This window comes from Pristiophorus japonicus, chromosome 1 (assembly GCF_044704955.1).
Source record: "Pristiophorus japonicus isolate sPriJap1 chromosome 1, sPriJap1.hap1, whole genome shotgun sequence".
Lineage (NCBI taxonomy): Eukaryota > Metazoa > Chordata > Chondrichthyes > Pristiophoridae > Pristiophorus > Pristiophorus japonicus.
Genome location: NC_091977.1, coordinates 321,743,325 through 321,759,225, shown reverse-complemented (window position 1 = coordinate 321,759,225; position 15,901 = coordinate 321,743,325). Strand labels below are relative to the sequence as shown.

Here is a 15,901-nt window from a genome sequence, read left to right as displayed (position 1 = left end):
GTAGTTGAGGCGAATAGTATAGATGCATTTAAAGGGAGGCTAGATAAACACATGACGGAGAAACAAATAGAGGGATATGTTGATGGGGTTAGATAGAGGGGTGGAAGGAGGCTTGTGTGGAGGATAAACACCGGCATGGACCAGTTGGTCTGAATGACCTGTTTCGATGCTGCAAATTCTATGTAATTCTATGTACAGCCTGAATAGTAATGATATTTAATGGTATTAAAAACATCACAGCCGGGAATGTCCTCAGAGCTGCTAGGCTGTACCTTGGCCGTAAATGCGGGGAAATCCCGCTTGCACACGTAACCGGAGTTTCCACCGCATTTCCGGTTAAGTTATGGTGGTGGAGTAGGAGCAGCTCTGAGGAAATTCCAGGCCTCTGACCCACCAGGCAGTTGCAGGCCCGATAAACCAAGCTCTTAACCCCCTGACAGCAACCTGTTTAACTTCTCCTTCCCACACCGCCGAACATGACAGCAGCAATCTTATCTTAAAATGGCAAAGACGCAACAACATTGACGTAATCCCATCAGTCTAATCTCTCGGGAGATAGAAAACATTTTTAGATAAGGTCAACAGAATCAGAACTGCTTGTCTGGGACAGCTCCGTACCCATCCCTAGTGTTCATCTACTGGGAGGTACAGGAAACTTGAACTATACATATTTCACATGACAATTCCCCAGAGAAAAGATCAAAGTAAGAACTTGCTTTTATATAGCGCCTTTCACAACCTCAAGATGTCCTAAAGCACTTTACATCCAATGAAGTACTTTTGAAGTCTTCTTCTAAATAGTGCCGTGAGATCTTTTTCGTCCACCTGAGAAGGCAGATGGGGCTTCGGTTCAATGTCTCATTTGCACCTCCGACAGTGGAGCACTCCCTCAGCACGGCACTGGGAGTATCAGCCTCGACTTTGTGCTCAAGTTTCTGGTGTGGGACTTGAACTCACAAACTTCTGCCTCAGAGCCTCCCGCCCAAATCAGATGGAGGCCTATTGGAATATGTAAAATGGATGGTCCTACCCCTTCTGTAGGACCCCGCTGCAGATTTCGTGTTCCACTGGGCGTTGAACTGCCAAACCAGCAGTCCTGATAGAAAGTGCTGCAGGTCTAAATATGGAGAGTGAAAATGTTTGTGGCACTGATTGTTGTGGGGTCAGGGGGAAAAATTAAGCAAAAAGGACTAAAATAACAGAGGGAAGCTACAATGGCTCTGCTGCTGTTTGCAGTGGCTTGAGGTGATGTCTCAATGGACAACACTGGATAGAAATTGGTCATTATTACGTTGCTGTTTGTGGGAGCTTGTTGGGCGCAAATTAGCTGCCGCAGTTCTTACATTACAAAAGTGACTACACTTCAAAAGTATTTATTTGGCTGTAAAGTGCTTTGGGACATCCTGAGGTACTGTATAAATGCTTCTTTCTTCTTTCAACAGGAAAGTTTAGCAAAAAAATTCCTAAATGAACTAATCGAGATCTATTAATGTGCTCAACACCTCTTTCATGGAGCATGAGTGTCACAGCCAACTTTTTCACTATCACCATTGTCATTTTATATATTATATGAATTGATGGGCCTCCTTCTGTGCTGTATTATTATTATTCTATGTATATTATGGGATGCTCCATGGGAGGAATACTTACCCCCCAAAAAATTATACCACATGCTCAAAAGGCAAGTTTGGAGGAAAAAAGTGATGTTTTAAAGAGTTCTCTAATTCTAAATGCTTTAAAGTCTACTCAAAGAGAGACTGAAACTCACATTGGATTTTTGTGTTGTTGTTCAGCAGATCCTTCTTCCTCTTCTTCGTCATCATGTCGTAACCAACGCTGTTCAAAAAGTTCTCCTTATTAAACTCCTCTTCATCGCAGAAACTGTGTATAGACAGAAATCAAACACGCACTGTACTATAAAACAGGTCACCTCAATGCAAAATATGACTCATTAACCAGGAGGAAATGTTCTGCTTTTGACCACTATAGAGAAATGGAAACCCGTTAACCTTTATTAATCATTCGCGTTCAACAATTTCAAACCATAATCACTGCCCCTAGTTTTTTACTTTTTTTGTTTTTTTCTCTTTCCCACGGCAGCTGTTGATGATTCTGCCATCTCCATTTACACCCTATCTAGACTCATCTTTTATTTTTTAACTTGTCCCATTACCATCTCCTTCTGCCTTCTACCATCATTACTGTTGTCTCTTAATCTCTCCTGCCTTCCATCCTATCACAGACCTTCCCTTTTGTTCTTTCCTCTCCTCCACCATTTCCCTGCCCCTACACTTGCTTAAAAACCTGGTACATCGCTAACTTTTTCTAATTCTGATTAAGGGTCATCGACCTGAAACACTAACTGTTTCATTCTCCACAGATGCTGTCTGACTGCTGAGTAGTTCCAGCATTTTCTGTTTTTATTTCAGACTCCAGCATCCGCAGTATTTTGCTTTTGTTAATCATTGTTCTGTGGGGGAAACGATGGTGCTCAACAACATAAGAATCATAGCCTGGTTGGTACAGTTCTGAGCATGAATGCGGAAGAAGTTTGATCAGGGAAAAACTTACAGGGAATGGGAGATTCCTCATTCGTCACCTCAAGCATTTCTCAAGTTCCAAGATGCACAATTACATAAAATGACATTGAATTTAAAACATAGAAATAGGCCTTTTGGCCTAAGCTGAGGATGCCAACTCTCCAGGGTTGGCCTAGAGTCTCCAGGACACTGCTGCGACCAAACCCTGGAGAAAAATCATAAGGGGCGGTGAAAATTTTTTTTTTTTCCCCCATTTTCTTTGAACATTTCTGATTATTAGTTATTAAAAAATTGGAGATGGGAAAAAAAGGGTGTTTGACTGACAGTCAAGAATCATCCAATCCGATAATGAGGAGTCTTTCTGCTTTCCAATAGACTGCAGGAAGAGGGACGTGTTGGGCGACCAATGGCGGGAGAATGGGGATGGGGCAGTTGGAGTCAGGAGGTCATGTGATCAAACCTCCAGGATTACATCCAACTGGAGTTGGCAACCCTAGCCCAACTCTAGCAGCAATAATGGACTTTGTTCCACCCAATGTAAACACTTTAATGGTACTAAATTGAACTAGTTTAACTTCTAATGTATAGAAACATAGAAAATAGGAGCAGTAGTAGGCCATTCAGCCCTTCGAGCCTGCACCGCCATTCAATATGATCATGGCTGATCCTCTATCTCAACACCATATTCCCGCTTTCTCCCCATAGCCCTTGATGCCTTTTGTGTCTAGAAATCTATCTATCTCCTTCTTAAATATATTCAGTGACTTAGCCTCCACAGCCTTCTGTGGTGAAGAATTACAGATTCACCAGCATCTGAGTGAAGAAATTTCTCCTCATTTCAGTCCTAAATTTCCTACCCCGTAACCTGAGACTATGACCCCTTGTTCTAGACTTCCCAGCTAGGGGAAACATCCTCCCCACATCCAGTCTATCTAACCCAGTCAGAATTTTATACGTTTCAATGAGATCCCCTCTCATTCTTCCAAACTCTAGTGAATATAGGCCTAGTCGACCCAATCTCTCCTCATATGACAATCCTGCCATTCCAGGAATCATCTGGTGAACCTTCGCTGCACTCCCTCTATTGCAAGAATATCCTTTCTTAGGTAAGGAGACCAAAACTGCACACAATAGTCCAGGTGTGGTCTCACCAAGGCCCTGTATAAATGTAGTAAGACATCCTTGCTCCTGTACTCAAATCCTCTTGCATTGAAGGCCAACATACCATTTGCCTTTCTAACTGCTTGCTGCACCTGTATGTTTGTTTTCAATGAATGGTGTACAAGAACACCCAGGTCCCTTTGAACATTGACATTTCCCAAGCAATCACCATTTAAATAATACTTTGTCTTTATGTTTTTCCTACCAAAGTGGATAACTTCACATTTATCCATGTTTTTGGCATGCCCCTGGACAACGTGGACCATTTCCCATACTCAGGAGCCTCTTACCAACAAGAGCAGGCATTGACGACGAGATTCAACACCGCCTCCAATGCGCCAGTGCAGCTTTCGGCCGCCTGAGGAAAAGAGTGTTTGAAGACCAGGCCCTCAAAACTGCCACCAAGCTCATGGTCTACAGGGCTGTAGTAATACCCGCCCTCCTGTACGGCTCAGAGACATGGACCATGTACAGCAGGCACCTCAAGTTGCTGGAGAGATACCACCAACGATGTCTCCACAAGATCCTACAAATCCCCTGGGAGGACAGACGCACCAACATCATTGTCCTCGGTCAGGCCAACATCCCCAGTATTGAAGCACTGACCACATACTTGATCAGCTCTGCTGGGCAATCCACATTGTTCGCATGCCTGACACAAGACACCCAAAGCAAGTGGTCTACTTGGAACTCTTTCACGGCAAACTAGCCAAAGGTGGGCAGAGGGAACATTACAAGGACATCTTCAAAGCCTCCCTGATAAAGTGCAACATCCCCACCGACATCTGGGAGACCCTGGCCAAAGACCGCCCTAAGTGGAGGAAGTGCATCCGGGAGAGCGCTGAGCACCTCGAGCCTCATCGCCGAGAGCATGCAGAGATCAAGCGCAGGCAGCGGAAAGAGCATGTGGAAAACATGTCCCACCCACCCCTTCCCTCAAGACTATCTGCCCCACCTGTGATAGAGTCTGTGGTTCTTGTATTGGACTGTTCAGCCACCTAAGAACTCATGTTAAGAGTGGAAGCAAGTCTTCCTCGATTCCGAGTGACTGCCTATGATGATGATCCACTTTCTACTGCATCTGCCATGTGTTTGCCCACTCACTCAACCTATCTAAATCGCCTTGCATCTTTGCATCCTCTTCATAACTCACAATCCTACCTAGTTTTGTGTCGTCAGCAAATTTGGAAATATTACATTCGGTTCCCTCATCCAAATCATTTATATATATATTGTGACTAGCTGGGGCCCAAGTACTGATCCCTCTGGTACCCCACTAGTCACTGCCCACCACCCAGAAAAAGACCCGTTTATTCCTACTCTCTGTTTTCTATCAATTAACCAATTTTCAATCCATGCCAATATATTACCCCCAATCCTATGTGCTTTAATTTTGCACACTAACCTCTTATGTGGAACTTTATCAAAGGCATTCTGAAAATCCAAATACACTACATTCACTGGTTCTCCCTTATCTATTCTATCCGTTACATCCTCAAAAAACTCCAGTAGGTTTGTCAAACACGATTTTCCTTTCATAAATCCATGTTGACTTTGTCTAATCCCATTGATATTATCTAAGTGTCCCGTTATCACATCCTTTGTAATAGACTCTAGCATTTTCCCTACTACTGATGTTAGGCTAACCAGTCTGTAGTTCTCTGTTTTCTCTCTTCCCTCCTTTTTTAAATAGTGTGGTTACATTTGCCACCCTCCAATCTGCAGGAACTGTTCCATAATCGATAGAATTTTGGAAGATGACAACCAATGCATCCACTATTTCCATGGCTACCTCTTTTAGTACTCTGGTATGCAGATTATCAGGTCCTGGGGATTTATCAGCTTTCAGTCCCATTAGTTTCTCCAGCACTATTTTCTTACTAATAATCATTTCCTTTAATTCCTCTTGCTCACTAGACCCTTGGTTCCCTAGCATTTCTGGGACGTTATTTGTGTCCTCTTCCGTGAAGACAGAACCGAAGTATTTATTTAATTGTTCTGCCATTTCCTTGTTCCCTATTATAAATTCTCCCGTTTCTGTCTGTAAAGGACCTACATTTGTCTTCACTAATCTTTTTCCTTTTACATACTTGTAGAAACTTTTGCAGTTGGTTTTTATGTTCCTTGCAAGTTTACACTATTTTTCCCCTCTTAATCAATCACTTGGTCCTTTTTTGCTGAATTCTAAACTGCTCCCAATCCTTAGGCTTGCTACTTTTTCTGACAACTTTGTATGACTCCTCTTTGGAACTAATACTATCCTTAATTTCTTTTGTTAGCCATGATTGGGTCACTTTTCCTTTTTTGTTTTGTGCCAGAAAGGAATGTATAACTGTTGCAATTCATGCATTCGTTCCTTAAATGTTAGTCATTGCCTATCCACCGTCATGCCTTTTGATGAATCTTCCCAATCTATCATAGCCATTCCTCATACCTTCGTAGTTTCCTTTGTTTAGATTTAGAACCCTAGTTTCGGATTGGACTACTTCACTTTTCATCTTAATAAAGAATTAACTCATGTTATAGTTGCTCTTCCCTAAAGAGCCCATAAAGTTGTAAAAGGCATTAAATGTCATGTCTATGGATCTACTTTGGGATCTGCTTATTTTCTAACCACCCCCATTTCAGACTTAGTTTCCATATGGTGGATTTTCTTTTGTTGTTGTCTCACCACCCACCACATTTCCAAGGCCTCTTGTGTGCTAATGAAGTAACTTTTGTTCCGACATGTCTTGGTTTGTATAAATTAAATGCATGTTCTAGATTGGGACAAACTGTCCTGCAAAATGAGAGAGGTTTGCAGTAAAGTGAAGAGTGGGAAGAAGAAGGCTCTGCAATGAAGCAAAACCCATGAGGGAGAAGGGAATAGGAAGTTATGCTGAGAGGGTGAGATGAAGTAAGGTGGGAGGAGGCTCGTGTGGAGCATAAACACCGGCATGAAACAGTTGGGCCAAAGGGTGTAAATTCTAACTAATTCTATGTAAAAACAGTTTCCACTCTTCAAAATATCTGTCACTCCAACTAAAAGAAAAATTACATGGCCATTGTAGTTCGAAAAATCTTTAGTACTTTTTTTAAAAGGTTACTATTCAATGTGGGGAGGAGGAAGGGGGAAATGCAAAATTCTACACAGGCATAACAATCTTTAGCCACATGTTACCATTCAAAAGGGGAAGTTGTTCTGAACAGGCATCTGCGTGCAAGTTATTTATAGCATTGCTCTGTGGCTTGTCAGACGGTCCCATGTCTGTAGAATGAGCTCAATAGGATTTGAAAAACAAACACCATCCTGCAGAACTGAGAATGCAATAAAACTGCACAAGCAACATTAGCAGGTCCACCTGGCTCCAGCGAGTTCTTTCCATCCTATTCTTATCCAGAGAAACTAGCTGGAGGCCACTGACAAAAAGATTTGAAAGATGTTACCCTGCAGCCCGTAAACTGACTCCTTGGCAGTAAGCCACAGTCGATAAAAGCAATGGAGGCCTGGCGTGCAGCAGTCTTGAGGAAGGAGAGAGACGGAGGGAGAGGGGGAGGGAAACAAACTGAAAGAAACCGACCGCTTCCACAGAGTTCCGCTGACATATCAGTCAATCTGAACTGTCACTCATCATCATAGCTATTGTATTCCCTCACCTTAGGAACAGAAGGAGGCCATTCAGCCCTCGAGCCTGTTCCGCCATTCAGTTAGATCATGGCTGATCTGTTTCTTAACTCCATCTACCCGCCTTGGTTCCATAGCCCTTAATACCCTCGCCTGACAAAAATCTATCAATCTCTGTTTTGAAATTTTCAATTGACCCCCAGCCTCAACAGCTTTTTGGGAGCAAGAGTTCCAGATCATCACTACCCTTTGTATGAAGAAGTGCTTCCTGACATCACCCCTGAATGGCCTAGCTCTAATTTTAAGGTTATGCCCTCTTGTTCTGGATTCCCCCACAATAGGCAATAGTTTCTCTCGATCTACCCTATCAACTCCTTTAATCATCTTAAACACCTCAATTAGATCACCTGTTAATCTTCTATACTCAAGGGAATTCAAGCCTAGTTAGCTCACCTGTCCTCATAACCTAATAATTCCTGTTGTCTTTAGGAGACTGTACTTCAGTATTGATTAAGGAGTGGGCAAAGTACCAATGGTGAAATGGTAAATACAGGTTTGGGTGGGGAAGAAAGAGATGAGATTTATTAATAGCACAATACCAGGTTACTTGTTTGCCAATTTTCTTCCTTCCATTCTGCTGAAGGTTGACTCCTCGCTGGAGTCTGGTCGCACAGGTGCCAGCTGCCTTTTTGAAGTTTATTCTCGGATGTGGGTGTCGCTGACTAGGCCAGCATTTATTGCCCATCCCTAGCTCAATGTTCCCTCTAATTTTGTTTGGCCTTTAAGGGGCTGCGCAGGCCATTCAAAATAGCGCGCATGCGCGATTTTTGTATTGAAAAACCAACAAACCGGTTGCATGAGTTCCTTTGAGCACTGCGCAGCCACGCAGCTTACAGAGAACATTGCCCTAGTTTTAAAGGAGTGTCTTCAAGGAGAAGAAAGAGGTAGAGAGGTGGAGAGGTTTAGCAGGGAGTTCTAGAGCTTAGGGGCCTAGGCAGCTGAAGGCCCGGCCTCCAATGGTGAAGCGATTAAAATCGGGGTTGCACCAGAGGCCAGAATTGTAGGAGCAGAGATCTTGGATGGTTGTAGGGAGTTTTATAAACGCATTTGAATTAACCTTAAAGGGTATCGCATGGAGGTAAACTGTATTGAGACAATTTAACATCATGCTTTTGCTCCCCCTGTGGCTCACTGGGTAAATGCACTGCCAGTTGCGATTCTACATCCCTCCAAGATCTCTGCGCTCCTCCAATTCTGGCCTCCTATGCATCCCTGAGTTTAATCGCTCCACTATTGGTGGCTGTGCCTTAAGCTGCCTGGGCCCAACGCTCTGGGTAGTCCTCCCTAAACCTTTCCTCCTCTCTACCTCTCTCTCTTCCTATAAGACATTTAAAATCTACCTCTTTGACCAAGCTTTTGGACACCTGTCCTAATGTCTCCTTATGTGGCTGTGTGTCAAATTGTGTTTGATAACACGCCTGTGAAGTGCTTTGAGGTGTTTTATTACTACGTTAAAGGTGCTATATAAATGCCAGTTGTTGTTATTAAGCCATGCAAACGGAGAAGATCCCAGACCTGATCTTTGGTCCCTGTCTGGCCATTGCTTTGAGTGTCCCAACTCCTAATCACTACCCCGTGACCACTGCTGGAATGAGAATGTGTCTGGACATGGATCGGGCTTGGCTGAAATGCCACCCACATCGAGAAATCCGCTGACACTCACCATCCGGACTCACACATGATCGAACGGCAAACAGCTCTTGTTTGAGGACCCCCGCCCTGTTCACCAAGGACCTTGCTCCGCCACTAATCCAACTTTCTCCCATAAACCTGGAGTGAGGGAAAAGATATATCCTCCGCAACTAACAACTGTCACACGGCTATTCTGACAGCTCGTCAACGTGGTCTTCTAAAGACAGCAGGAATTGTTGGACAGCAGGAATTGTTAGGCCACGATGCAATTTGAAGGAAGACAACAGTTTTCATCCAAGAGGTGCTTGGTTGAATCTAGACATAACTACTACACAATAGTTCGGTAAAAAAAAAGAAAGTACATTTCCATTTATCAAGACGTTGAGAATGCTTCCTAGTCAACTCGAACAAGAGTGAATGGAAGATGCGGTATAATTATTTATTTTAAACCCAGAAACTCCAAGTAAATAAATGAAAAAGGCTCTGCGTTTTAACAGGTAAAGCAGTAATAAAGTTTTCCACTGTTAGATGAATTACCGTTTGGTGTTTAAAAGTATGCAGCTTTACTACAAGTACAGATAAGTAATGCTGTCAGTGGGATCTGTTTAGCTTCATGCAGCTGCCCAGCTGAAAGTTTACGTAAGTGATGCTTATTAAAGAAAATGGTGCTCTCGGCGTACTTTCATACCCAAATCACAATCTCTTAAACACACAAGAGAAATCTGGATTTTAAACGTCATCTCTCCAGTGTGAATAAAGACTTTATTCTCATCGGTTGGAACATTCTACCAGTCCCCTTTAGGAGACACTATGTACAGTCACATTTTCACACAAGAATGTATACTTTGTTGAACCCGTGATTACAAGACCCAGCTTTCAAAAATAAAGACACTGTTTATTATTTTTCATGACAAGATTGCCAACTCTGAATATTTACTTTAAGATGCAATTACTGTTCAGTTGCAATCTTGACGTGTTCAATTTCATGTTTCTTACTAAAGATGCAACTTAATGATATTATTTCGCCCGATTTCCTTCCGCTGGCTCTTACAGATTCTCCTCAAAACTATCCCCTCTGGTTTTAGTATTTTAGATCTTTTTTCTTTCTCAGAGTAACTCCCAACCCGTTCCTTCTCCACGATTAACTTAGCATAACAATTAAATAAAAATAAATCTGACCCCAATCACATTATTAATGCAGAACTACACGTAAGCTGCACACAAGAATTTAAAAAAAAACTACAAACAAGTTAAAGGAGTTCTTGCTGATCTCAGAAGTTTTCTAAACTGCGCACACAACGGCAACTGACCTGTTCAATGGCGCTACATTGTTATTTGTCTCATCGTTGGATCTTTTCCAGCCGTTGTCAGTTTTGATCCAGCTCTGCCCGGGCGATCTCCAGTCCTGGCCCAAAAACGGCATCTTTAGAAAGGAGAAACTTATTCTTCCTGTTGTTGCAAAGAAGATGACAGCGTCACTTGCTGCGCCTGCTTCGCTTTGACAGAACTTTTCTCCCGGTACGGATGCTGTGGGGAGAAAGGGGCTGTTTAATTTTAAAAGTTGCGTTGCTTTATTTTTTAAGCAGTGATGCTCTTGTTTTCTTTGCTTTTTGCTTCTTTTTTTTGATTCTTCTAGTGGTCTTGGCTTTTTTGTGTGTGTGTAGCTCGCTCGCTCGCTCGCTCGCTCTCCCTCCGATTGTTTTTTTGGGGCTACAAAGTTGCTGCAGCCTCTTATTTATCCCCGGGTGGTCCAGCCTCTTTGTTGCCGGAAGTGAGCCCGGAGCGCGTGGCCCCGCCTCTCCCGGGCAGCTGGCCATCTGCACAGTGCAATCCAAAGTCATGCAGGCTGTTCACGTGGCACATTGTTTTTCTGCACTCCGCTGGAACAGCGTGACCCGGTGCAGCTTGCACAACAAGGGGAAGGGAGGGCTTGTAGCGTTCAGCTCTCACACCATCCTTCCACCCATTCCTCCCTCGCAGCTGCGATGTATAATTTATGCAAGCCCTTCGTAAAGCCCTTGCAGATCAAGTTTTACTTTTTCCAAGGACTTGTGCTTGTGATAGGTGAGCGTGTGCATACGACCCGCCAACATGTTTCCTCAACTCCTGTTGAAGCCGAACAGGACTTTTATTGTGCAAAGTATAATCTGCGCTAGAAGTTAAGCGTATATTCAGTGTACTGAACAGTGGAACAAACAATGAAACGCAGTGGCTGAATAATTGTATGCAATTGAATAAATACAGCTTTGCAGCCCAAAACAACCAGAGCAATTAAGATGATTGTCAAAAGAATCAGAGGGAAGATGAGACATTTTTCTTTTCGCAGCGAGTTCTGATCTGGAATGCGCTGCCTGAAAGGGCGGTGGAAGTAGGTTCAACAGTAACTTTCAAAAGGAAATTGGATATATGCCTGATAAGGAGAAAGTTGCAGGGTTGTGGGGAAAAAGCAGGGAGTGGGACGAATGGGATAAAGAGCCAGCATAAGCAAGATGGGCCGAATGGCCTCCTGTGCTGAATGATTCTGCGAATTAACGGAAAATGATTTGGTGTCTTGTAATTCTGTGCTTGGCTGAGAACGAGTGCATGACAGATACATATTTATCTGAAGTGCATGAGGGTATCACATGACATTGTTGTAATTTTAAAAACATTTTTTTATTGGAAAGACTTATATTTATATAGCGTCATTCACAACCTTAGGATGTCCCAAAGTGCTTTACAGCCAATGAAGTACCTTTGAAATGTAGTCACTGTTGTAATGTAGGAAATGCGGCAGCTAATTTGCGCACAGCAAGCTCCCGCAAACAGCACTGTGGTAATGACCACATTTGTTGCGTTGAGTGTTGGGCTTACGCGCTGATGACTGTGGCGCACTGGTTCCGGGATAGGGTGAGTCGGAGAGTCATGAGACATTCGCTAATCCCACAGGGGAGTCTCTGAGGCGGTCGACTATCTCGGTCTTGATGGCGAAACCGACTCCACGGAGGCAGCGTTCTTCCTCTGGTTTGTTTTTCCAGAAGAAGGTGTAACCTCCACCTTGATCTTTGAGCTGGCCTTCCCCTACCCACAGAGTCTCACTTAGGGCGGCGATGTCGACATCGAAGCGTTTAAGTTCCCGGGCAACTATGGCGGTGCGGCATTCCTGTTGGTGTCGCTGTTGGAGTTGTCCATGAGGGTCCTGAAATTCCAGGTCCTGAACTTCATTTTGAAGGGTGGAAGATGCCTGTGCGTGAGTTCTTTTAACGTGGGGTGGCTTGCACACTGGCTACCACACGGGCTTAGCAGAGCAAGGTCTTGGTCCAGTGGCAAGGGGGTCCAAGACGACTGGAGACCAGGCACTGCTGTATGAGCCTAGTTTCCTACGGCGAGATGCGAGCCGTAAGCTCGGCACTGGGTAGCGCCCTTTGATGAGGTGGTGAGAAAACTGAAGTCTGGCTGAGGGCAGGCATTGGGATGATCAGAGGTCCACTTTGTGGAAGGAGGCGAGGTCAAATAGGTCAGAGTGACCACAGCCATTGTGCACACCACATGCTCGACAGAGACTCCGCCGTTGAGTGGGGCCAGCAGCCAGGAAGAGGCCAGAACTTCACCAATGGAGTGAAGGCCAGGACGTCGCTGGAGCGATGAAGGCCAGGGCGTCGCTGGTAGAGTGAAGGCCAGGACATCACCGGTGGAATGAAGGCCAGGACGTCACCGGAGGGTTGGAGACCCGAACGTCGCCGGAGAGTTGGAGGCCCGAATGTCGCTGGAGGGCTGGAGGCCCGAACATCGCCGGAGGGTTGGAGGCCCGAACATCGCCGGAGGGTTGGAGGCCCGAACATCGGCGGAGGGTTGGAGGCCCGAACATCGCTGGAGGATTGGAGGCCTGAACATCGGCGGAAGGTTGAAGGCCTCAATGTCGCCGGAGGGTTGGAGGCCCGAACATCGCCGGAGGGTTGGAGGCCCGAACATCGACGGAGGGTTGGAGGCCCGAACATCGGCGGAGGGTTGGAGGCCCGAACATCGCTGGAGGATTGGAGGCCTGAACATCGGCGGAAGGTTGAAGGCCTCAATGTCGCCGGAGGGTTGGAGGCCCGAACATCGACGGAGGGTTGGAGGCCCGAACATCGCCGGAGGATTGGAGGCCCGAACATCGCCGGAGGATTGGAGGCCTGAACATCGGCGGAAGGTTGAAGGCCTCAATGTCGCCGGAGGGTTGGAGGCCCGAACATCGACGGAGGGTTGGAGGCCCGAACATCGCCGGAGGATTGGAGGCCCGAACATCGGCGGAGGATTGGAGGCCTGAACATCGGCGGAAGGTTGAAGGCCTCAATGTCGCCGGAGGGTTGGAGGCCCGAACATCGACGGAGGGTTGGAGGCCCGAACATCGACGGAGGGTTGGAGGCCCGAACATCGCCGGAGGATTGGAGGCCCGAACATCGGCGGAGGATTGGAGGCCTGAACATCGGCGGAAGGTTGAAGGCCTCAATGTCGCCGGAGGGTTGGAGGCCCGAACATCGGCGGAGGATTGGAGGCCCGAACATCGGCGGAGGGCTGGAGGCCCGAACATCGGCGGAGGATTGGAGGCCCGAACATCGCCGGAGGATTGGAGGCCCGAACATCGGCGGAGGGTTGGAGGCCCGAACATCGGCGGAGGGTTGGAGGCCCGAACATCGGCGGAGGGTTGGAGGCCCGAACATCGCCGGAGGGTTGGAGGCCCGAACATCGCCGGAGGGTTGGAGGCCCGAACATCGCCGGAGGGTTGGAGGCCCGAACATCGACGGAGGGTTGGAGGCCCGAACATCGACGGAGGGTTGGAGGCCCGAACATCGCCGGAGGATTGGAGGCCTGAACATCGGCGGAAGGTTGAAGGCCTCAATGTCGCCGGAGGGTTGGAGGCTCGAACGTCACCGGATAAATGAAGGCCCGAACGTCGCCGGAGGATTGGAGGCCTGAACATCGGCGGAGGGTTGGAGGCCCGAACATCGCCAGAGCGTTGAGGGCCCGAACATCGCCGGAGGGAAGGCTCATAAGGGCGAGGAGTGAAGGTAAGGCCCAAATCTATATTTGAAGCTGGTCGAAGGCTCACCGCCGTTGAGATCGCAGGGGGTTGGTTGGAGGGGCTGAGTCGGCCAGTGGGGAGCGAGAGTCCAGTTGGAGGGCCCTTGGTAGTAGGGAGGTCGACCTGGAAGGTAAGTCGAGATTGGGGGTGGGCAGTGGGCCCTTGCAACATGGATTTTAGAGGTAGGAAAGATACTTTGGGGGTCAGTTAGGGCAGGAGGGGGGCTTAGAGGGTGTGGGGGTGGGGGAAGGTTGAGGGAGAGAGAAGTGAAGGATGGCAGCAGGTGGCCAGAGGAAGGTTTGTTCTAGGGAGCTGCTATCTCATCCGCTATCTTGCTGACATCCGGACTGGGGTCAAGCAGGGTTGCGTCATCGCGCCAACCCTCTTCTCAATCTTCCTTGCTGCAATGCTCCACCTCACACTCAACAAGCTCCCCGCTGGAGTGGAATTAAACTACAGAACCAATGGGAACCTGTTCAACCTTCGTCACCTCCAGGCCAGATCCAAGGCCATGCCATCCTCTGTCGTTGAACTACAATACGCAGACGCTTGCATCTGCACGCATTCAGAGGCTGAACTCCCAAGTCCTCGCCAACATCTTCAACGAGGTGTACAAAAGCATAGGCCTTACACTAAACATCCGTAAGACACTAGTCCTCCACAATCCTGACTCTGCCACACAGCACTGCCCCCCCCCAGACACCAAGATCCATGGCGCGGCCCTGGACAACGTGGATCACTTTCCATACCTCGGGAGCCTATTATCAGCAAGGGTAGGCATCGATGACGAGATCCAACACCGCCTCCAGTGCGCCAGCGCAGCCATCGGTCGCCTGAGGAAGAGAGTGTTCGAAGATCAGGCCCTCAAATCTGGCACCAAGCTTATGGTCTACTGGGCTGTAGTAATAACCGCCCTCCTGTATGGCTCAGAGACATGGACCATATATAGTAGACAACTCAAATCGCTGGATCCGCAAGATCCGGCAAATCCCCTGGGAGGGCAGACACACCAACGTCAGTGCGCTCGACCAGGCCAACATCCCCAGTATTGAAGCACTAACCACACTTGATCAGTTTCGCTGGGCAGGTCACATAGTTCGCGTGCCAGATACAAGACTCCCTAAGCAAATGCTTTATGCGGAGCTCCTTCATGGTAAACGAGCCAAAGATGGGCAGCGGAAACGTTACAAGGACACCCTCAGAGCCTCCCTGGTAAAGTGCGACCTCACCACTGACACCTGGGAGACTGCCCGAGGTGGAGAAAGTGCATCCGAGAGGGCGTTGAGTTCTTCGAGTCTCAACGCAAAGAGCGTGAAGAAGTCAAGCACAGACAGCGGAAGGAGCGCGCGGCATACCAGTCCCACCCACCCCTTGCCGCGACAAATGTCTGTCCCACCTGTACCAGGATCTGTGGCTCTCGTATTGGATTGTTCAGCCATCAGAGAACTCACTTTGGGAGTGGAAGCAAGTCTTCCTCGATTCCGAGGGACTGCCTATGATGATGCACTGAGGGAGTCATCATCAATAGTGACAAGTGAAGCTCAGTTTACCTGAGATTTTAATTGTTCCATCACAGCTTTTAGAACCACCTTCACCATTTATTTGCCCCCAGCATCGATCAGATCTGGTGATAGAAACATAGAAACATAGAAAATAGGTGCAGGAGTAGGCCATTCGGTCCTTCGAGCCTACACCACCATTCAATAAGATCATGGCTGATCATTCACCTCAGTATCCCTTTCCTGCTTTTTCTCCATACCCCTTGATCCCTTTAGCCATAAGGGCCATATCTAACTCCCTCTTGAATATATCTAACGAACTGGCATCAACAACTCTCTGCGGTAGAAAATTCAAGAACTTAAC

General features: G+C 46.8%; 1 protein-coding gene across 1 annotated transcript in view; it reads right to left on the bottom strand.

The window, feature by feature from the left end:
- fbxo32 (F-box protein 32) overlaps positions 1-10,722 on the bottom strand; it is a 29,188-nt gene extending 18,466 nt beyond the window's left edge. The window contains exons 1-2 of the mRNA XM_070888655.1: positions 10,308-10,722; positions 1,769-1,881 (exon numbers count right to left, since the gene is read on the bottom strand). Of these exons, the coding sequence (XP_070744756.1) occupies positions 1,769-1,881; positions 10,308-10,420 (226 nt within the window). The 5' untranslated portion in view covers positions 10,421-10,722. The remainder of the gene's footprint in view (positions 1-1,768; positions 1,882-10,307) is intronic.
- Positions 10,723-15,901: the final 5,179 nt, after the last annotated feature.